This window comes from Ptychodera flava, chromosome 17, assembly GCF_041260155.1.
Source record: "Ptychodera flava strain L36383 chromosome 17, AS_Pfla_20210202, whole genome shotgun sequence".
Lineage (NCBI taxonomy): Eukaryota > Metazoa > Hemichordata > Enteropneusta > Ptychoderidae > Ptychodera > Ptychodera flava.
This window is the reverse complement of record NC_091944.1, coordinates 14111524-14131982: the sequence shown is the minus strand read 5'-3', so window position 1 is coordinate 14131982 and position 20459 is coordinate 14111524. Positions and strand designations below refer to the sequence as shown.

Here is a 20459-nt window from a genome sequence, read left to right as displayed (position 1 = left end):
TACTCACCCTATCTGAGGAGGGGTATGCTTTACTTCATGTGGGATTGTATTCGAAACTTTTTAGAGTGTCATTTATTGACTATACTTGTAAACAAACAAACAAACAAACAAACAAAACCCCGTTCTTTATTGACAAACGTGAATACAAATACAACTCTTTATTGGGATGACAATAATCATATGCACATTTTACAGAGCATGCACATGAAAACGCCCACCAAAACTTGGCATTTATCCAATGATCCCCGTCCTTTCGAGCCGTGATTTACGTGATGATTCGTAATTCCTGGACCAATCACAATACGTATAACAGCAGTTTAACTTTCTGATATTTGCATAACCCAGCTTTTACAGGCATCAGTAGGTTTTTATTTTATATTTGTACACTCAAATCCATAGGCTGTGAGAATAGGTAGGGTATTTGAACTAAAGACAGTAAAGAGAAGATGGCCTCGGGAACGTGCTATGAACGTCCGTTTCGTTGGGTGCGTCCAGCTGTGTTGTTTGTCTTTGGCGTGAGTTGTGGCTTGTTTATTTTGTATATGGTAAGTAAGAAAAGCAGCAAATTTTGGCTTTGGTTTGTTAGTTGAAGATATTTTCCCTCTTTTTATGGAAAGTTCCGCAATTCAAAGCTAAAATGGCATATATTGCATTACAATGGAGATGGTTTCTTTTAAACCAATCTCTTAACTTGCTGTCTCTCAGCGAGACGATAGCACGAAAGGCGACAACAAGAGAACACTGTGTAAGTATAGACGTTGCCATACCCTACGTCTGATTTTAATATTGCTTTTTAACGACTGTCTCTGTCTGTCTTCTGAAGGCGTCAACTTCAAACAGCGCATCATTGCCATCAATAAATCCCAAGATTAACTCAATCTCTGCTTCGTTGGACGAATTAACTCGGGCACAAAGCTATGGCGACAGCAATGAAAAAGAAGTCGAACTTTTGCCTTACCAAATATTCACCATTCGCAATGGATTGGCTGGGTTTGGTTGATGAACTTGAACGTGAGTATCAAAATACACCATACGGCAGGGATAAACTTAGCCACCGTTCTAAGGCATGGTCATTGGACACAGGTAGTGGCTCTCTGGGAGTGACGTCACCTTCCAAAACAAGGTACGTAAAGTGAGAGAAATGTCTGGGTTACGCGCGATTTGGTGTTTCACATGGTTCACCACTAGGTTCAGAACATAACAGTCAAACAAACTAGTAACATCTTGTGTGAGCCAAACAGACTCTCCTATTTTAGGCGCCACTGTTACAAGATAGAATGCGACTCGACTTTCTCACTTTTATAATTTTTTTTTGGGGGGGGGGGGGGGGGGGGGGGGGGGGGGGGGGGGGGGGGGGGTCTACCACTCGTGGGGGCTCATCTTCAAGCTCATGCAGTACTAAAATATCCACCGGCCTATTTTTGTGAAAGTCTAAAATCTTTATTTTTACCCATAGAGTTAACGCGGCAATTGTGGCTATTTTGAATGTCAAATATCGTTAAATGCAAGTTATTTGTTCCATGCTACCAAAATTTGCCAGGTCATTCTCGACTTTTATTCTTGATTTTGAAATTGGACACTTATTATTAAGTTTGAGTAAACGTTTATCTTTCGTTAAGGCGCGTACAACTGTATATTGTCTAAGTCAATGTTGCCGTACCTCTTGTCTCATACTTATAGCTACATTATCGGCAATATTTGATTTGCTTTTGATGTTCGTTTGTGCATTTTGATATTTTATTACGAAATAATGAATGATTGATAAACTATAAGTGCTGACCAGTGGATCGACATCACACTCCTGCCGAACTATGCCATCATACCTTTGGGTTGCGAGAGTCTTATCAGTGAACGGCAAAGACGTGTACTGAGCACATCGTCGTTAATGATGTGTGTGCGCATCGTACGTGTGAATTTAGCCTTCGTCGACTGAACCATTTCGCGATGCAATCACCGTGTACACGAGCTATCGCGCTCTTTTTTAGGGGAATACGAGTTTAGGTAACAGTCTGGATCGTAATACTTTCAGTATAAATTGAAGCTGACACACCAATATAATACGTGGCGCATCATTGCGGCCAGTCGATATTCCAATTTACTCATTGAAACAGAAAATAGAAATTAGGCTAATAATCAGTTTTTAAACGTTCCTTCACTTTGATGAAGCGCTGTTTGGTCCTTTTTGAAATGAACAAGTTGTGAACGCTGGTTACATTAGGGAGCTTTCAGTAATTACAGGGGATGGGCCGGGGAATTTCGCGCACACCTGTACCGTAAAATGTGACCCTCCCCACTATCCTCCTGTCTAAAATGTGACCCTCCCCCTTGTCCGACATTCTAAAATTTGACCCTGCGGTATTCTCCCCAGGAATAACTGAAACAGTATCAGCTAATTTACGTAACAATTGCTTCAATTGTTATGTTAAGGACAAATTACAGAGGGGAGGGCTAGTGTTTTTGGAGGGACAGTCGCAATTTATCACGCAAGAATTTTTGAAGAGATGTGGTATTTCATACATTTGAGGGAGGGTCACCATATTTTGTGCAACAATAAGAAGGCAAGATGTGGCTGATTTAGTGCTTCATCCAAAAATAAAAAATCATAATACATGGAGTCTATCAGGCAAATTATTGACAATTTTCCCCCACAAAACATGCTATATCTGTATATTATATATGTTTGATAATGTATTTAAATGTACTTTGCTTGAATTTGGAAGTAAAGTGTGCATTCGTGTAGAAGAATTTGATTTCTGAATTTCATCTAAAAAGTTGGTTCACTATCCATGGTGTCTATGATGAAACTATGAATAGTTTTTTCCAACACAAAAACAGGTAAATCATTGCATTTCTGTACTCTTGATTATTGATATTAATGTTCTTGATTAGACTAGAGTGGTTACAAGTCTATGGTTGTGTAATAAATTTGATTTTAGAATTTCACCAAAATGTCAATTCACTATGCATGGGGGTCTATGATGAAACTATAAATAATTTTTTTTCAGTACAAAATTAGATAAATCTGTGCATTTATGTATGCTGGATTATTAACATTATTGTTCTTGTGCAAGAAATTTGATTTTGGAATTTCACTGAAAAGTTGATTTACTATACATGGTAGTCTATGAGAGAACTATGCACAATTTGTTTCAATATAAAAATTGACAATATCTTTGCATTTATGTACATTTGATAATTGATATACACTTTTCCACCTGTTGCATATGTTTTTGTCGCTTGTCTTTTATCAGTTTTAACTGTTCAAGGTGTTTAATGTAGGATACCACTGCATCTTCTTTGCTTGTGAAACTTGTGGATAATGTGTACGTATTTTGTTGGTGATTTCCTATTCAGGAAATATCACACGGACAATCAACCTTTTGGCCATAGAATCAGCTTCTGTCAAAAGTGACCCTCCCCCCAAGAAGGTTTATAAAAAGTGACTCTCCCCCTTAAGCTGTTTTCTAAAAAGTGACCCACCCCCAATTCCCCCGGCCCACCCCCTGTAATTACTGAAAGCTCCCTTATGAGAAATTGGTAAAAACCCTTGAAAGGATGGTACTTTGCGGCCGGTCAGTGTTTCATTTACAAACGTCATCGTAACTGCTTGTTATCTTAGAAACGTGCCCATTTTCATTTATGTTAGGTAACTCTGTGCAATGTGGTGTGACATCTTTCAAAACTGCAAGAGGGAATTGGCGACTGCAACCATAGACTCTCGAGAAAAACGGGACAGGCAACTGCTGAGGTTTCTTTTTCTCGAGGGTCTATGCTGCAACTTAATTTCCAATTCGCCATTTTCCGATTTCTTATTTGAGTTTCGGCGTGGTCTATGCTCAGGAGAGGCGGGGCACGAGATGAGTTGTCATGACATCTAGATTGATACAAGTCTAAGCATTGCCGTGAATATTACGATTAGGCTAATCATAATTCCATGGGTGTCTGATCCTTACATTCCTGGCACCTCAATCCGTGACACTTTGCGGCCAGTCCATTTTCTAATTTAAGTATTCAATTAGAAAATAGATTGAAGGGTAATTATCAAATTTCAAATATTTTAGGCGAGCAGATGAAGCACATCCGGCCCTTTTCTAAATAGATTGTGCCTAAAGTTAAAGTGTGAGAAATAGGTAACAAGCCTTGTGAGGATGGTACATTGCGGCCAATCAGAATTTTGCTTTGAAAACTTCATTTGATATTTGAAAATCCTATCTTTTTCAACATTCCGTTTAGCTAATACCTATTTATTTTTCCTTTTAACTTACCAAAAGTCGTTTGTCAAATCGTATTTCAATTTATCGATTTCCGCATGGCCATATGCCATGTTGAAAAACCAACTGCAAATTCGATCCAAAATCACAATTTCTATTTGAGTTTGAGGCATGGTCGATTGGGAATCCCCCTGACGTAAATGATGGACATCTCGAAACAGCCAATCAGATTGAACCAAACAGTGACAAGGGGACGATTGACATGCCACTTATTCAAATAAAATTATACTCTTCTTTGTCAATGTTTTTCAAAGGAGGTAGCAGTCAAATGTGCTTCCTCTGTCCAACCAAATAGTAGGTAGCAACATGATTACTGTTCATCAGCAGTACAACGAATTTCACGGCGTTTGTACCGAGGGATACCGAACCAATCACAAAACTTTTTGACATACTCCATGCGTGTTGAATGTTTTGTTAAACCACAGACAAATAGAAAGGCAGACTTGCAACGCAGCATGCCTTTTGTTTCATGGTCGTCTCGGTAGACTGTGGCCTTTTCATATTAAATGAGCTTCACAGATGTTAGATCTTTTCGAGAATTTGTTCGTGGTTGATAATTGCACGAGATTATGTGAAAAGTACGACGAGATATGGCATCGTGCTGCCAATCGCGTAGCAACCATACTTACTTTGTGAGCTCTCAAGGCAGAAACACTGCTTCACGCCAATCAAAACATAACACGCCAGCAGTTTCATAAACACGTCCTTCCATGACCAACTTTTAAAAGACGATATGACTGACCATTGAGTAAAACCAGACAGTATCGATAAAAGACTTTCAAATTTGGTTCAAACACACTCATTATATATTCATAAAAATGTGAGAGGAATTTCGTTTTCGCCAGCACGCATATTCCGCTCAGAACCACACGACAACAACAACACAAACTTTGCCGAACATACTTTCGCTTAAAAATTGGCGAAAATCCGGAAATTACCAAAGGATGCATGGTCGGCACTCTTCGGAAAAGACAGGTGAGAGCTACCTGAGGCGAGGCGAAGACGGAGGGATTACGCAAGCTCTTCACACCTTGAACAATACCCGTTGCCAGTCTGCCTTTCTATTTGTCTGTGGTTAAACATTTTGTTACTTTCCTTTCCTTGGCTAGACCTGTCCAACAGCAAAGTTACATACCTGCGCGCCGCGAGCATGGTTAGTAATGAAAGTTATCATGAATCAACCGCTCGGAGACACTTCATATATCATAATACATGTAAATTAAATTGTAATGCTACAAGTCTTCATCAACGAATTGTTATCTAACGACGAAACAAGAGAATGCATTCATATCAGCAAGCGTGGTGTGTTTATACCCTGTGGTGGTGTCATTTATTTTGATTACCAGTCTGACCTCCCAGCAGACAATGTTTCAACTTTCGCAGACTTGATTTTTATGTGATCGACTGATATTACCGGTCAGCAGATGATTGGGGAGCCGTCATTATTTTCGGCCTTGTGGGTCGGAGGATTTTAATAGGAAACTGCGAAATTTCAAGTAACCCCCCCCCCCGCCAACCATGATGAATATGAGTACCGCCTCTCTAAGTCTGAAATTTTGACTAACCCCCTTAGAAAAGTTAAATACCAGTGTTTGTAAAATTTACAAAAAAATATACAGCAATAAGCTTAGTAAAGATCTTTCAAATCCTGGTGTACCTTGCTCGATTATCGTCGATTATCTCATGGCGGTTGAAAAAAGGTGAAAGCAACAAAATGAAATTCAAAGTGACAACAAATTACAGATGTAAAAGCTCACGCTATAACCAGTATCCAACCATATAGTATTGTTTAATTTGGATGGGTATCATTACAGGGTTTGCACCAAGATATCTGACTGGGGAGAATTTGAAAGTACAGGCTGGGGGAGAACATACGAGAGGCTGAGGGGGAAAGTGTTAGGGGAACTGTCCCCTACCTTGCATGGAAAATTTTGAGATATTGATGTGTGCAATGGTGTAGTCTGGTGAAATCTGAGTGTTTTTAATTTGTTTTTTATTTTTTTTCTAAGTAAAACTGTTAGAACACCCTAAGGGGAAGAGCACGAGAGGGGCTTCACCTCTCTTGAAAATTTTGAAGAATTGATGTGTGTAATGGTGCAATCTGAGAGATGTTTCAATTTATTTTGCGCTCGGTATAACTGTTTGAAAATGACATTGAACACTGATATTTTTATTACATTTTTTGCATGATCAGTGTTTGAGTCACAATATTCAACAACAAAACAATGACAATACATTTTGTAAAAAACAGTTATCAGTTTGGCAGAGATTGAAGACCAAAGTATATGCAGGAATAGAAAATATGTGACCTTCTTGTGTCGTTTCTCCAGCTACCAGCTGCTAATGAAAAGCCAGAATATGGTATGGTTAAATGTCAGAATGATTATTGAATTGAAGTCAATTACAAATATATGTTTCTGTGATAATAAAGGATGAATTCACAACAGTTCAGTTTTGTCCTAGATCCTGTGCAAAAATTGAGAAATTGGTGTGCAATGGTGCAGTCTGGTACAATCTGAGAGGTGTTTTCATTTTGTCTTTTACTAGTAAAACTGTTAGAACACCCCATGCGAAGGGGAGAGCACGAGAGGAGCTCTCCCCTCTCGCATCGAACATTTTGAGAAATTGATGTGTGGAATGGTGCAATTTGAGAGGTGTTTCAATTTAATTCGCACAAAAAATTGAGTAACCCCCTTCCTCTCCACATTTTGAGCAACCTTCCTCTTGAAGTTTTTTTAATTTTTTGAGTGACCCCCCTCACATTCCTCCGACCCCAAGGTCGTAAATAATGACAGCTCCCTTACAGCTGAGTGGTGGTCACTCAATTTAGACAGCCAACGGTTCAACACAAACCAGTAGCAGCAGCAGCAGGAACTCAGTCAAGGTGAACAACTTAACAGTCGCGGTGTTGAATATCTTGACTGGCATGACATTCAAGATAGGACAATTTCCTGTGGCCAAATAAAAGTATCTAAATTACTCTTCTGAAATATGTACCATTTATTGGTTCCCACGTCACGATAGCACGGTACACAAGGAGCGCTGGGATTGTACCGGAGTGATAGACCTCGGCGCGTTGTTCCCACCGGAGCATGCTATGCCATAACGATGGAGAAAATGAGCAATTCAATCATGTCAATCCTTTCATTTCTATCTAAAATACTTTCAGAAAAAGTAGAGGAATAGGCTGATTCATAATTAGGTGGCGAACTGCCAGGAATGTAAGGATCAGACACCCATGGAATTATGATTAGCCTAATCGTAATATTCACGGGAATGATTAGACTTGTATCAATCTAGATGTCATGATAACTCATCTCATGCTCAGCCTCTCCCTAGCATAGACCACGCCGAAACTCAAATAGTAAATCGGAAAATGGCGTATTAGAAATTAAGTTGCACTTGCCAATTCCTACTTGCAGTTTTGAAAGGTGAACACCACATTGCACAGAGTTACCTAACATTAATGAAAATGGATACGTTTCTGACATGACGTTTGATGACTGGCCGCAAAGTACCATCGTCACAAGGCTTTATACCAATTTCTCATAATTTCACCAGCGTTGAAAACTTGTTCATTTCGAAAAGGACCAAAAAGCGCTTCATCAAAGTGAAAAAGTGTTCAAAAAAATCGATTGTTAGCCTAATTTATGTTCTGTTTCAATGAATAAATTGGAATATTGACTGGCCGCAATGTGGCACGGATTCAAACTCTACCACTGTCCGTTATCGGGAGACGGTCAAATGTCTCGATCTACTTTTTTTGCCAAAGCTTCATGTCAAAACTCAACATTATCTATAAAATAGTATATACATCAGAGTGCTTACTATAATGGTCAGGGTTCAAAATCTACATTTTATTAACATTTCGTCGGTCAAATGTCTACATTTAGCGATAAATTAGGCGTATCAAAACCACGGTAAATATGTGTATACCCAACCTGACGAAAATTGATGTAGAGATGGGCGCTGTTTCGACCTTGTTGTTTACCATGTTCTCGTTTGCTGTGATAGTCGTGGTGAAGTGAATATTAGCTATCAAGAACAACAAAGGACAAGTAAAGGTTGAAACGCCGCCCATATCTACATATGATTTTAACCAGATTGGTGTATACCTGCTTTATGGCTGCAGTTCCCCCTCCGGGAGGAGAAACTAAAGCCAGAATACGAACTGATGATGTAAAGCAATTACTTCATTTGTTTATTCTAGAGAGCACTTCGTAATTTCTTCTGTATGCACCAACATAATCTATTTAAATAATCAGAGAATTTATCCAAACTTTTATCTTTTGATCCATCATTGTTTAATATTACACTTTATTTAAAATAACACGATTGGAACTAATTTGGGATAATTGGATGGTGAAGTAATGTCTGTTTAATCTGCAAATATGTAAGCTCATCTGCTTTTCTTTTTAAGTTACACACTTGTTTTGTGAGTAATTTATAATATTGTAACATTCAGCTATACGGCACCTAACACTTTTGAGGAATTTGAAAAATATGAAAATCCAATTATCCCAAATGAGTTCCAATCGTGTTAAATTGTTTTATACTTCTGAGCTGTACTCTTCAAAGTCCTAGTAACTATGAGTTACACCTGTTGATGGTCAGACCCGATGATATTTTAATTTTCAGATAATATCACGGCATAATGTTTTATATCATAAGATAAACTGTGGTTAAATATGTTTGACTCTGTGTAATGTAGGATCGCTAATCTCGGTAGCTAAAGAATACAACGGACCGTTCATTCCATCATTTCTTGACGCGTTTATCACCTTACTATGGTGTGAATACTCTGTTTTCAAGTATGGCTTGCAAAAAAAAGTGATGTTAGAAATTATTTGTTCAAAGGCTATGCTCCATTGGAAATGATTCACTAACAAATTACCCGATCACGTGACCGTCCTCTGAGTGTCGTCTGCAACTTTGAAACAATTGCCACGGGCGGATACGGCATACATGGTCTGTGCAAAATAAATATTAAATAATCATGAAATGTGCATTTGTATTACGTTTGGTATTTGGTCAGAGTTGGACCCTAAAGTTTTGCAATACTTGGAAAATAACTGAATGGGATGCCATGGTTTTGTTTGCTTTTCGCTCTACAATACATGAAAATCACTGAACGCCTATGGATCGCACTCTACACAACCTGTTACGGCGTATATACACCTGTACTATATTGGACACGGCGTAAACAGCTGTGTTAAGTGTGATCCTACGGTCCTGCAAGATTTTTTAATCTGTCTCATGCAACTTTCCTTTAAGTGGGCCAAAAAACGAACATTCCCTAATAGTTCATTTGTAATTTACTACAGGATCAGACTTCAAAATGATGGGAGTTATTTTCGAATGGGAGATTATATTCATGTCGTCATGGAGACTTTCGATGACAACGGACGTCCACGTCTACGAGGCGGTGATTTCTTCGAGGCCGTTATGGAGAGTCAGTCGCCGTACAGAAGCACCGCTGGACGAGTGATTGACTACCTTAATGGTACATACAGTGTCCTTTTCTATGCAGCTTGGCGCGGTCATGCTGTCATCAACATAACAATGGCCTTTTCACGAGAAAGCATGCACTTTTTGAACATCGACGTTCGACAACAGGAGCGCCGGCTTTCCTGGAACGTTGTCTACAGAAGAGGCAAGAAAGAAGCCAAGAGTACGTGCAGTCTCTTGAACGAGGGAACATGGTCTGATATCTGCGAGTACAGTATACCTGCTTCTATTGGGAAGAGTGTGTTTTTGTGTGCGAAGCCAGAAAAGATGGACTGCAGGGATATTGCGACTGTGAAAACGAGCATTGCTCGACTTGACGAAATTGCAAACAGGTTCAATGCACTAGCTAATAATTCTATTTTCTTTGAAAGGTGAGGTTTTTCTTCATTTCGTCGACTAGCTGTTAATAGATTTTAGATGATGGGCCAAAAATGAGTACGGAAATAAATAAACTCAATGCCAGGCTTTAGTTATCATATGTCTTTTCTAAATGGAAAATTATAGCATTTCAGATAACATGCAGTGTAATAGTTAATTGGAAACCTAGAGCCTTGATAATATCCTTCAAATACGTGTCTGGGATTTGCTTTTTTGTCATTCACTATTGAAGGTGTTAGACTAAGGTGCTTTTCAAGGAATTGTAATTGTCTCGCCATATAATTTGAATGGAGACTCGGAGAAAAAATCGCAGGTACGAGTTTGAATGGTATTGCTAAGGCTTTTCAATGCATAAATTTCAACCGAAAATCTTGCAGCGTGTTTGCTATAGGGAGGAAAAACCAATTTTTGGAAGGTTCATCAAAACGCTTGTCACGTGACTATTATGCAAATAATGACTGTGTACTGTGCACGGTCGCATTCTCAAATATCAGGGCTTTCAGAAAATATGTATACTTTATTGGGATTGGGGACTTCTATAACTGAGAAAAAATAAAAATCTATAGGTGTCTATACGGTATGTCGCTACCTTATATGGTAGAATTTGGAAAAAGGGGAATAAAATATTGAAGAGTATAAAACCTAATTTCTTGTAGTTAAAATCCAAATGAATAAGAAAGACAGGATACAAAATGACTACAACAAATCATGTTTTACACTCTAGGATATTTATCCCACCCCTTTTCAAAACTCTCCCTTGACCGAGGTGCTTATCGAAAATAGTTTGTTCCAGAAATGGCAATTTGCGCTACTCAGTGGTGGAGGAGCTGCCGGCTGAGCTCTTCGGTAGATTCTTTGTTAGTCTTCAGACAATAGAACACACTCTTTTTTAGGCATAGTGGGTGGAGGGACTGTGTTTTTAAACGCCAGGGGATACAGCAAAATGCTCAGCTAAGTTGCTGAGTAATTACTAGTATATACTTCATTCGGTTTGCCAAATATACCTGCGTCAGCTGTACGTTTTCGATGATTTGAATTTCAGAACTATTTCCCAATCGGAGTGACCACTATAGCTACCCTTACTGTTGCTCCATAACAATCCCATTTGTGCTGCTCTTTGTTTTCTGCACCCGAATCTTCTCCTAAGGATACATTAGCCGTTACGTTTGATATTTTGATGTGTTCGCAAAATGTAGTATCTCGTCATACACTTAAAACAATTTGAGAATTACGTATGTGTTAGGTAAACGTGTAAGTTAGCCTTTTTATGTGCATTATCAAATGTCTCTCTTGTCATCTGCGTATTAGTAGATTAGAAAAATTTACTCGTCAATAACAATATAATACACTAATATAATACACTGTATACAATGCATAGAATCGGGAGGTTAACAAACATTCCATCGACATTAATATTTGGAGGAAGAAGAGCTTGAAGAAATTTTATCTTTCAGGAAGTCAGACTAACATAACGAGACTAACATAACTGTAGATTCTTCGACATAGTTTAACTATGTCGAAGAATGAAGCAATATGGTCTTCAAACTCACATGCCGCACGATTTGATATTTTTCATTTCATTTTTTCTTAACACACTCATGTATGCAATAATTTGGATGAGACATGGCATATGATACTCAATAGAACTGAACAAACTTGATGTATGTTGGACTGGAACAATAAACATTTATTTTTTCACTCTGAACAGTAAACATTTATTTGTTCACTCTGAATATATCCAACCCGCCTTAAAAACGAGTGCACAATTCATTTAATACTGTTGGATATACTGATAGACACGATAGTGAAACCACCATATGCTGTTGGATTTTATTTCCATTTTTTCTTTTTTATATTTTAATGGTTCAACAGCCATGGTGGTCCTATCGGAACAATTACAGTCAACATTGAAGGTGAGCTATATGGCAGTTTTCATTTTTATAGCAAGCATATGTAAATTGTCAATGGAGTACGCATGTATGTTAAGGTATGGGTCTGAGACTTTTAACATTGTAGACTAGGTAAGGATCAAGTTTTAGAAAGTTCCAATCGAAATGGCTTTCAAGTTGGCAAAAGTATATCTCTCTGTATGTATGTATGAAGTGTATTTGCAAAAATTTAGATTTTGACCAAGTCATGTGACTAATAGTCTATATTTTCCCGCAAATATCAGATCTGGGATACAATGAGATATTTCATCTTCAAGGCAAAAAATTATTCAAAATAAATCTTTAGTAGATATAAAGTAGCATGATACTTCATGAAACAACTAATCGCTAATCGCTAATTCAAAATAATTAACTTTTCTATTTTTGGGGGTTTCAAAAACCTAAAAAAATCGAGCAATATTTTACATTTTGCGGACATTTTAAAATAATCATAGATATGTCAAATTATTTGATCCAGGTTATGGTATCTGCTGTGTTGAGTGATAATGGCTCTTTCAGAACAAATAAGCTTATACAGAAAAACAGTTTTGAGCTTTCAAGTTTAAATTTTACCATGTCTTAAATGTATACATTTTCGCAGGAAAGTGTCAATTTTCTGTCACGTGACTATAACTGTGAACATTTATCATATTCTACCTGTTAAAATATAACAAAACAATGTAGTTGACCAAATTTCAGTCAATTCTGACCTCCTTCCTTGAAATAATACAGTCCGATACTGACCCATACCTTAACTTTCATTTCAGGTCCTGAGAAAGAGCCACTTTTGCCAAGATGTGCTCCTGATATGCCTATTCCACTTGCCGATGGTTTCTGGTCAAGCCGTAAAATTTACTCTTCGTTGGTGTGTAAGGCTCGACAGTGGAGCATCAAAGAGTTCAAGAAGTGCTTGGCTGGGAGAGAGATAGTTCTTTATGGAGACTCAACGCTTGGGCAAATTTATCAGACCTTAGGCAGCCAATTCAATTACACTAAAAAGAAGCATCAGTTTCATGACTTTAAAATTGGCCCTCGTGATTCCCTCTTCTGGAACCAATATTTTACTATTGATGTTGTTGAAGATATCTTGAAGGAGCCTTGTAACTCAACTGTCTTTATTACGAACGCATGTTTTCACTTTTCTTCATGGACCACCAGGGGTAACATGGAACGGTTGATCAGAACAAAGCATGCCCTTGAAAAAATGGTTAAAAAATGCCCAGATATACCTGTCATCATTAAAAGTTGCAATCCAAGGGAAAATGGTTATGCTGCTCAGGCTATCCACAGCAATAACTGGATTTTCTATGACATAAACAGGATGTTAAGAAGAGTGCTTGGTGGCATGGGTTTTCTGTTTGTTGATGTGTGGGATATGTGTCTGTCACACTTCACACCGTCTAAAGTCCACATGCATGAAGACGTCATTGCACAAGAAATTCATCTGATTGCATCTTATCTGTGCCCAGACGAGCCCTGAAATAACTCTCGTAGGGCATACTACCGGATTGAACCCCCTAGGCAACCCATATTTCATTAGAAATACTAGTTATCACACCCTGTCTCCTAAAAAGGCAACGATATACAAAATGATAAACTACATGTTTACATATAATTAGAAAATAATTGAAGTGGAACAGGGGAAAGATCATGTATTAAACTAAATTGAGAAGTTCTGATCTTTACCTTCTTCTCGAAATCCTGGCTTTACTAACTGATGTAATACTTTTCTAGGAATTCATTTGTTGGAACCAAAATATTTCACCTTGTGTTCTACATGTCCACATATATTACTTTATTTATTGCATGTTACTGATACTAGGATCAGCAGACTGGCTGTCTTTTGGCCTGGTAAGGTAGAGTGCTGGATAAATTGTAAGCTGTAAATGGAACTTATTTGAAGGATTGTAATGTTTTTTGAGAATTGAATTCAATTTGTTTGCATGAACATGCATCACTTAGTATTCCTCTGTGTCGACCTTGCCGTGTTGATGATATTTGGATAAGCAGATTTCAGAATTCTTTGAGCCTTGTTACATAGAATGTTGAATATTTTAGCAGTAAATTAAGTTATTTGTGAGAATTTCCCATATATACTATCATAATGGAACATAATTAACTTGATAATACCATCACTACCATATGTCAAGTCTGCCAGATAGTCGAATAAAGTGGTTATGTTAAAGGGTATCAGAATGTGTACGAGTACATGATGTTCCATTTTACTTCCTTTTTACAAGTTCTCAGCAAAGCTGGAGAAAATGACTTACCTGAAATGTTTAATACCCAGCTCATTATTATTCAAAACTCCACTCGAGTTTTATTCTACGAATATTATCGATATAAACAGCCTAAACAAAAATTTAGAAATATCTTAATTTCATCCCCGATATTTCATCCTGTCCATAGCGTAGGAAGAAAATTGCTTAGAGGTAGCTAAAACGTTATAGAAGTTGCAGTTATAATCAAACCTTCATTGAATACAAAATGGGAATTATATCACCGTGTCATATACGCTAGTGCGTCATTCCTATTGAATGAGAGCTTGCACCAGCAAATGGCATATTACTATTACAATGCTGAGTGCGTAAATAATGCAAACCACTTTTTATGTGGATCAAGTTGGGCTGAGTGACCAATTTAATAATTGATATATTGGATGTTTTCAAGCCTGACATGTACATGTGTGAAAGGTATTCACTTATATTTGCAAAACTCTACAAGAATAGTTGGCATTACATTTGGACTACTTTAGGTCACCTGAAAAGCCTCTTTAAAAAGAGGCCGATTTACTAAAACTTTGAATTCAGAACCAGCTCAACACAACACACACGTGTCTAGGTGCTCAACTGTGCACTGTGACTGTGCTACAATAACACTTCCAACACTGTATGATCTACAATATTGTCTACTTGTCAAAGGAGCCTATTATTTGCTCAATTTAACAATTTGGAAAGTAGTTGTCGACCCTACACTATCTGTGCATTTAAGAAGCTTAGTTGAACAATTTAGATGACCAAAGTGAATGGATTTAAAACATGACTTAATATTACATTGTAATACTGCATGAAACGCTGTATTTGAACACATCCATCACTGTTCTGTGCATAGAACATTATGTACTTAATGCAATATGCCTTTAGTGTTTACTTTCGTTGGCATTCTAGAGACGCACTGGCACCAACAGCCAATCTGTAATGTACAGCACATGACGGAAGAAGCAACTCGGCTTATCCTGACATTTGATTTTAAATCATAATGACATGTATGAATTGATAACATACAACCCGCTGTAAAATTAAGTTGGACAATAATGGATATACTAAAGTAAGTTTCATTTTTTTTAAAGTAGTTAACCAGTTCAATAACCTTGAGTCTGTGAATGCAATGATGGACGTGATTTAGTCCGTGTGCAAGGTACCTCCACCCCACCCCTTCCCCTCCGTGACTTTGTAGACCTAATTGGGTTTAAGCGTGACATGTAGGTAAATGATTGGGATTTCAACAGAATGAAAATATGTTACATTATTTTTTTATGTGAATTATCTACAGATCTTTTTCTGTCATCAAATCATCCTAAAGCGGTAGTGTATAGCCATTTGAATATGTGCTGATCCAAGAGGGAGGAGTTCCACATAACTAACTCAATATATCTCTGACTTCTGCCAGTTGAACCTGACAATCATTCAGCCTCATTGTCAGCATTTCTGCTGCCATAACTATTAAAATTGAAGATATCAATAAACACAACACTCAGTATTTTCTGCCCATATGAAGACTGGTATTTCCAGCACGACATAGATCACTCAGATGTCACTATAACTCTGAAACCCTGTCACAGGTGTGCGTGCTGTGTAACAGGAAGTTGAATCAGTTGACTTTATCAGCTTGGTTGAACCTCCGTGTGTGTAGTATATGTTCTGGTCAGACTACATATGGAGATCAAGGATCTTTCTATACAGTATGAGTATGGGCAACCTGGCATGGTCCTTGTTTATACTGGTCATGGAATGTCATCTGTTCTACTCCATTTTCACACAAACAGGTTTACATTTACCATGGGAAACAAAAAGAAGGGAGTGGGGTAAACCATTTGGGCGAAAGGGTTAAAAGAAGATAGTACTTACTTATTTCAGTCTAGATGTGTGTTCTACTCAGCCCAGTTTTCCCTATTAAAGCAAAACATCTGAAGTGTATAAAAGGATCTGAAATGCCAAAAAATAACTATAAAGTATTGATTGAAGTTTCAGATTTCTGAATAATTGCTGGAAACATACAATGAATCAGTTGAGTCATTACAGTGGATGGAAACAGATGTAGAAACATGTTTTTCAACTGTTATTCATAGCTTTTCATGTTTCATTTCCCTGGCACAGTCTGGCTAACAATGTGCAGGACATCGCCATGTGCCCGAAAATTAACAAATCATGACATCCGATTTTAATCATATTCTGTAAATCCATAAACTACTACCAGTAGTTAGTATGTTGGACACTATAGTAATGGATGTAAATGGTAAATGTACATTTCAAAATGTACTGAACCGGTTCATAAACCAAAATTTCTACAGATGGATGTGATTGGCATTTTGTAAATGAGGGTGCTTTGAACAGAATCACTAAAACATAAGAGTGAGCAACATTCCAGTCACCCCTCATGGGTAGGCGGCGCTAACATCAGTAAAGTGGAGGTACCCAAGAGGTGACTGGAATTTGCTCATGCTTATGTTTTGGCGATGTGTCCGTCAAATTTGGCCGAAAATCACACAAACAAGCGTTTTAGAAGCAAATTAAGTACCAGGTATGAATTTTGAGAATGCTTTTCCTGACTTGGGTTTTTTCTCGCTTATGTACACACATCTATGGGGCGAATAGTCCCAGAGCTGAATAGGGTTTTTTCTCGCTTATGTACACACATCTATGGGGCAAATAGTCCAGAGCTGAATAGACCACGAGGGTTTTTTCTCGCCTATGTACACACATCTATGGGGCGAATAGTCCCAGAGCTGAATAGGGTTTTTTCTCGCTTATGTACACACATCTATGGGGCGAATAGTCCCAGAGCTGAATAGGGTTTTTTCTCGCTTATGTACATATGTCTATGGGGCAAATAGTCCCAGAGCTGAATAGACCACGAGGGTTTTTTCTCGCTTATGTACACACGTCTATGGGGCAAATAGTCCCAGAGCTGAATAGACCACGAGGGTTTTTTCTCGCTTATGTACACACATCTATGGGGCGAATAGTCCCAGAGCTGAATAGGGTTTTTTCTCGCTTATGTACATACGTCTATGGGGCAAATAGTCCCAGAGCTGAATAGACCACGAGGGTTTTTTCTCGCTTATGTACACACATCTATGGGGCAAATAGTCCCAGAGCTGAATAGACCACGAGGGTTTTTTCTCGCTTATGTACACACATCTATGGGGCAAATAGTCCCAGAGCTGAATAGACCACGCGGGTTTTTTCTCGCTTATGTACACACGTCTATGGGGCGAATAGTCCAAGAGCTGAATAGACCACGAGGGTTTTTTCTCGCTTATGTACACACGTCTACGGGGCGAATAGTCCAAGAGCTGAATAGACCACGAGTGACTGTGATTCTCCCCAGGAATAACTGAAACAGTATCAGCTAATTTACATAACAATTGGTTCAATTGCTACGTTACGGACAAATTACAGAGGGGAGGGCTGGTGTTTTTGGAGGGACAGTGGCAATTTATCACTCAAGAATTTGTGAAGATATATGGACTTTCTGGTCAGGATGGTCAGTTGGTCTGGATTTTCTTCTTCTACGGATTTGACTTTGTTGTGTGTATGGGTACCGGTACTTGTTTGTTGTCTATCTGTTTTGTCATATTGAGTTTTTCACCATGAAACTTATGCCAGATGTGTCAGGGTTTGATTGGTTAGTCTCAAAAATGTAGTGACTGATACTACAAGTGACAGACAGAAAAGTTTTTAATACTCTTCACTATAGAATAAATTTTCACAAATACATAAAAAGTCAAAATGTTGCTTTTGACAAAAATTATTCAAGGTCAAAAACAATACAGTTACTCTCTATAAATGTCTGTACAGTATTTTAGGAAAGTGATAGATATATACATCTCGATATGTACAACAGGTTCACTATAGCTACATTACCATGACATAATTACAAAAATTACACAAAGGAGTGGGATAAGAGGTAAAACTACATTTTCATGATGACTTTCACATTTTTTCACAATTGCTGGAAACATATAATAAATCTGTTGAATCATAAAAGTGGATGGAAACAGATGTAAAAAACATGTTTTTCAACCGTTATTCATTGCTTTTCATGTTTCATTTTCATGGCACAGTCTGGCTAACAATGTGCAGGACATCGTGATGGGCCCGAAAATGAACAAATCATGACATCTGATTTTATTCATATTCTGTAAATCAATAACCTACTATCAGTAGTTAATATGTTGGACACTATAATAGGGGATGTAAATGGTAAAAGTACATTTCAAAATGTACTGAACCAGTTCAGAAACCAAAAATTTCTACAGATGGATGTGTTTGGCTTTTTGTAAATGAGGGTGCTTTGAACAGAATAAAAATCTTATCCACAGTGTTGTCCCCTGAGAATAATCTATAACCTTTTACTGAGCCTAAGGTAGTAACCAGACAAGTAGACCAAATGTAGTTCTATACTTAATTGCTGTAGTGTCTGGCCTTCTGAATATTTACTGATACGATTGGGATGAGTTTCAAACAGCCGATGACTTCTACAGGTTTTGACTTCTGCTAGAATTCAATGAACCAGAATTCGTTTAGGTTTAGCAAAACTCTATAATTTAAGATATCAACACAACGCTATCTTCTGCACATATGAAGACTGTTATTTCCATCACCACATAGATCACTCAGGTATAACTATAACCATTAGACCCTATCAAAGGTGTACATGCTGTGTGAAGGAAGTTGAATCAGTTGACTATACCAGTTGGGTTGGATCTCAGTGTGTATAGTATGCTCTGGTCACACTACTTATGGAGAGGTAGGGCATTTATACTGAAACAGTATCGCTATGTGCAATGTTGGTCCCTGTTTATACTGAATATGGGACTTCATCTGTTCACCTCCATTTTCACATAAACTGGTTGACATCTACCTTAGAAAACAATGGGGGGGGGCAACCCATTTAATGAAAGGGTTAGAGGCAAATGGTGATTTCTGGTTTCAGGCTTGAAGTGGATAATGCTCAGTCTAGATTTCATAAGTTCACACTTAACATAATGAAGTAAAGCATTACACTGGGAAAAGGGGTCTGGAAATTAAAAATGTTTTGTCAAAAAGTATTTTATAGTCAGAGACAGTGGTACACTTTCCCATGCAAAAGCTATTAAAATAATAGCCTTTCCAGTGAGGATGCTTGGTTGATCAATAGACCCTTGAGCTGGGGTCTATGGTTGGTCAGCATAATTCAAATACATCTGATTCATTTAATCATGTGAATATATATATTAGTGGCAATGACTCTGTTTTGGGAAAACTATTGCCAACATTTATCAGAGCTGACCAAGACATCATTTGTAGAATTATTTTGGTGATATTATTTATGTCAAAAGCAGTCGATTCAGTGCACAATGTAGATTAGCCGTATGGAATCATTGAGTGTAAATTGTAAAATGTATTGTAATATTTGTATAATCAAAGAAGCTTCATCCTGTTAATTTTTTCATGACCATGAAAACTTAATAAATGCATTTGATGGTTGCTGTGTAAATAATGGATTCATGACTTATACGTAAAATGTGTCGTGAAACCTGTCTGAAAATAAACCATGTGATGTGTATCCATTTCCGTGATATCATAACTTTCATAATCTGTTGACTGAACATATAAATTTTCCTAATTTATCAACCAAATTGAATAAAATTATGGATTCTGTTACGTGCAGAGAAAACGAACAAAAGGGTGAACTCAGCAGTTTCCGTTTAAACAAAATTTATTACGAAAACAAAACTAATTGCTAAGTTAGGGACAGAGTACAAGCTTTAAAAGTGTACAGACTACTTATCTCAGCTGGGACGGCAAAGCTCCAGTCTCAGAGTTGTAACAGTCAGTCGGATGAATGAACAGTCCTTTGGCTTGCAGGCTTGAAGCTGCACAAAGACCACAGTATAAATCCAGCGTTGACAGTGAAGGTCTTGAAAAGTCTTGAGAATGACTACTGCTGGAGTTTAGTAACACACAAGAGACACGATCCCAAAAGTCTGACTGGAAGCTGTGCACGTCCCTTTTATAAAGGCATATAAGAACAATCTAGAACTTTTATTGACATGCTAATTACTGTTCTAAAATTATCTCCCTTACACAACTAATCAACTTTCCAGAAC

General features: G+C 37.8%; 1 protein-coding gene across 1 annotated transcript; it reads left to right on the top strand.

Moving 5' to 3' along the window:
• The first annotated feature begins 359 nt into the window (after positions 1–359).
• On the top strand, positions 360–14274 carry LOC139115518 (NXPE family member 3-like). Its single transcript, XM_070677670.1, has 5 exons — positions 360–545; positions 824–1123; positions 9596–10150; positions 12030–12070; positions 12853–14274. Exons 2-5 carry the CDS (start codon positions 918–920, stop codon positions 13563–13565), a joined length of 1515 nt encoding a protein of 504 aa, XP_070533771.1. The 5' UTR covers positions 360–545; positions 824–917; the 3' UTR covers positions 13566–14274.
• The last annotated feature ends 6185 nt before the right edge of the window (positions 14275–20459 follow it).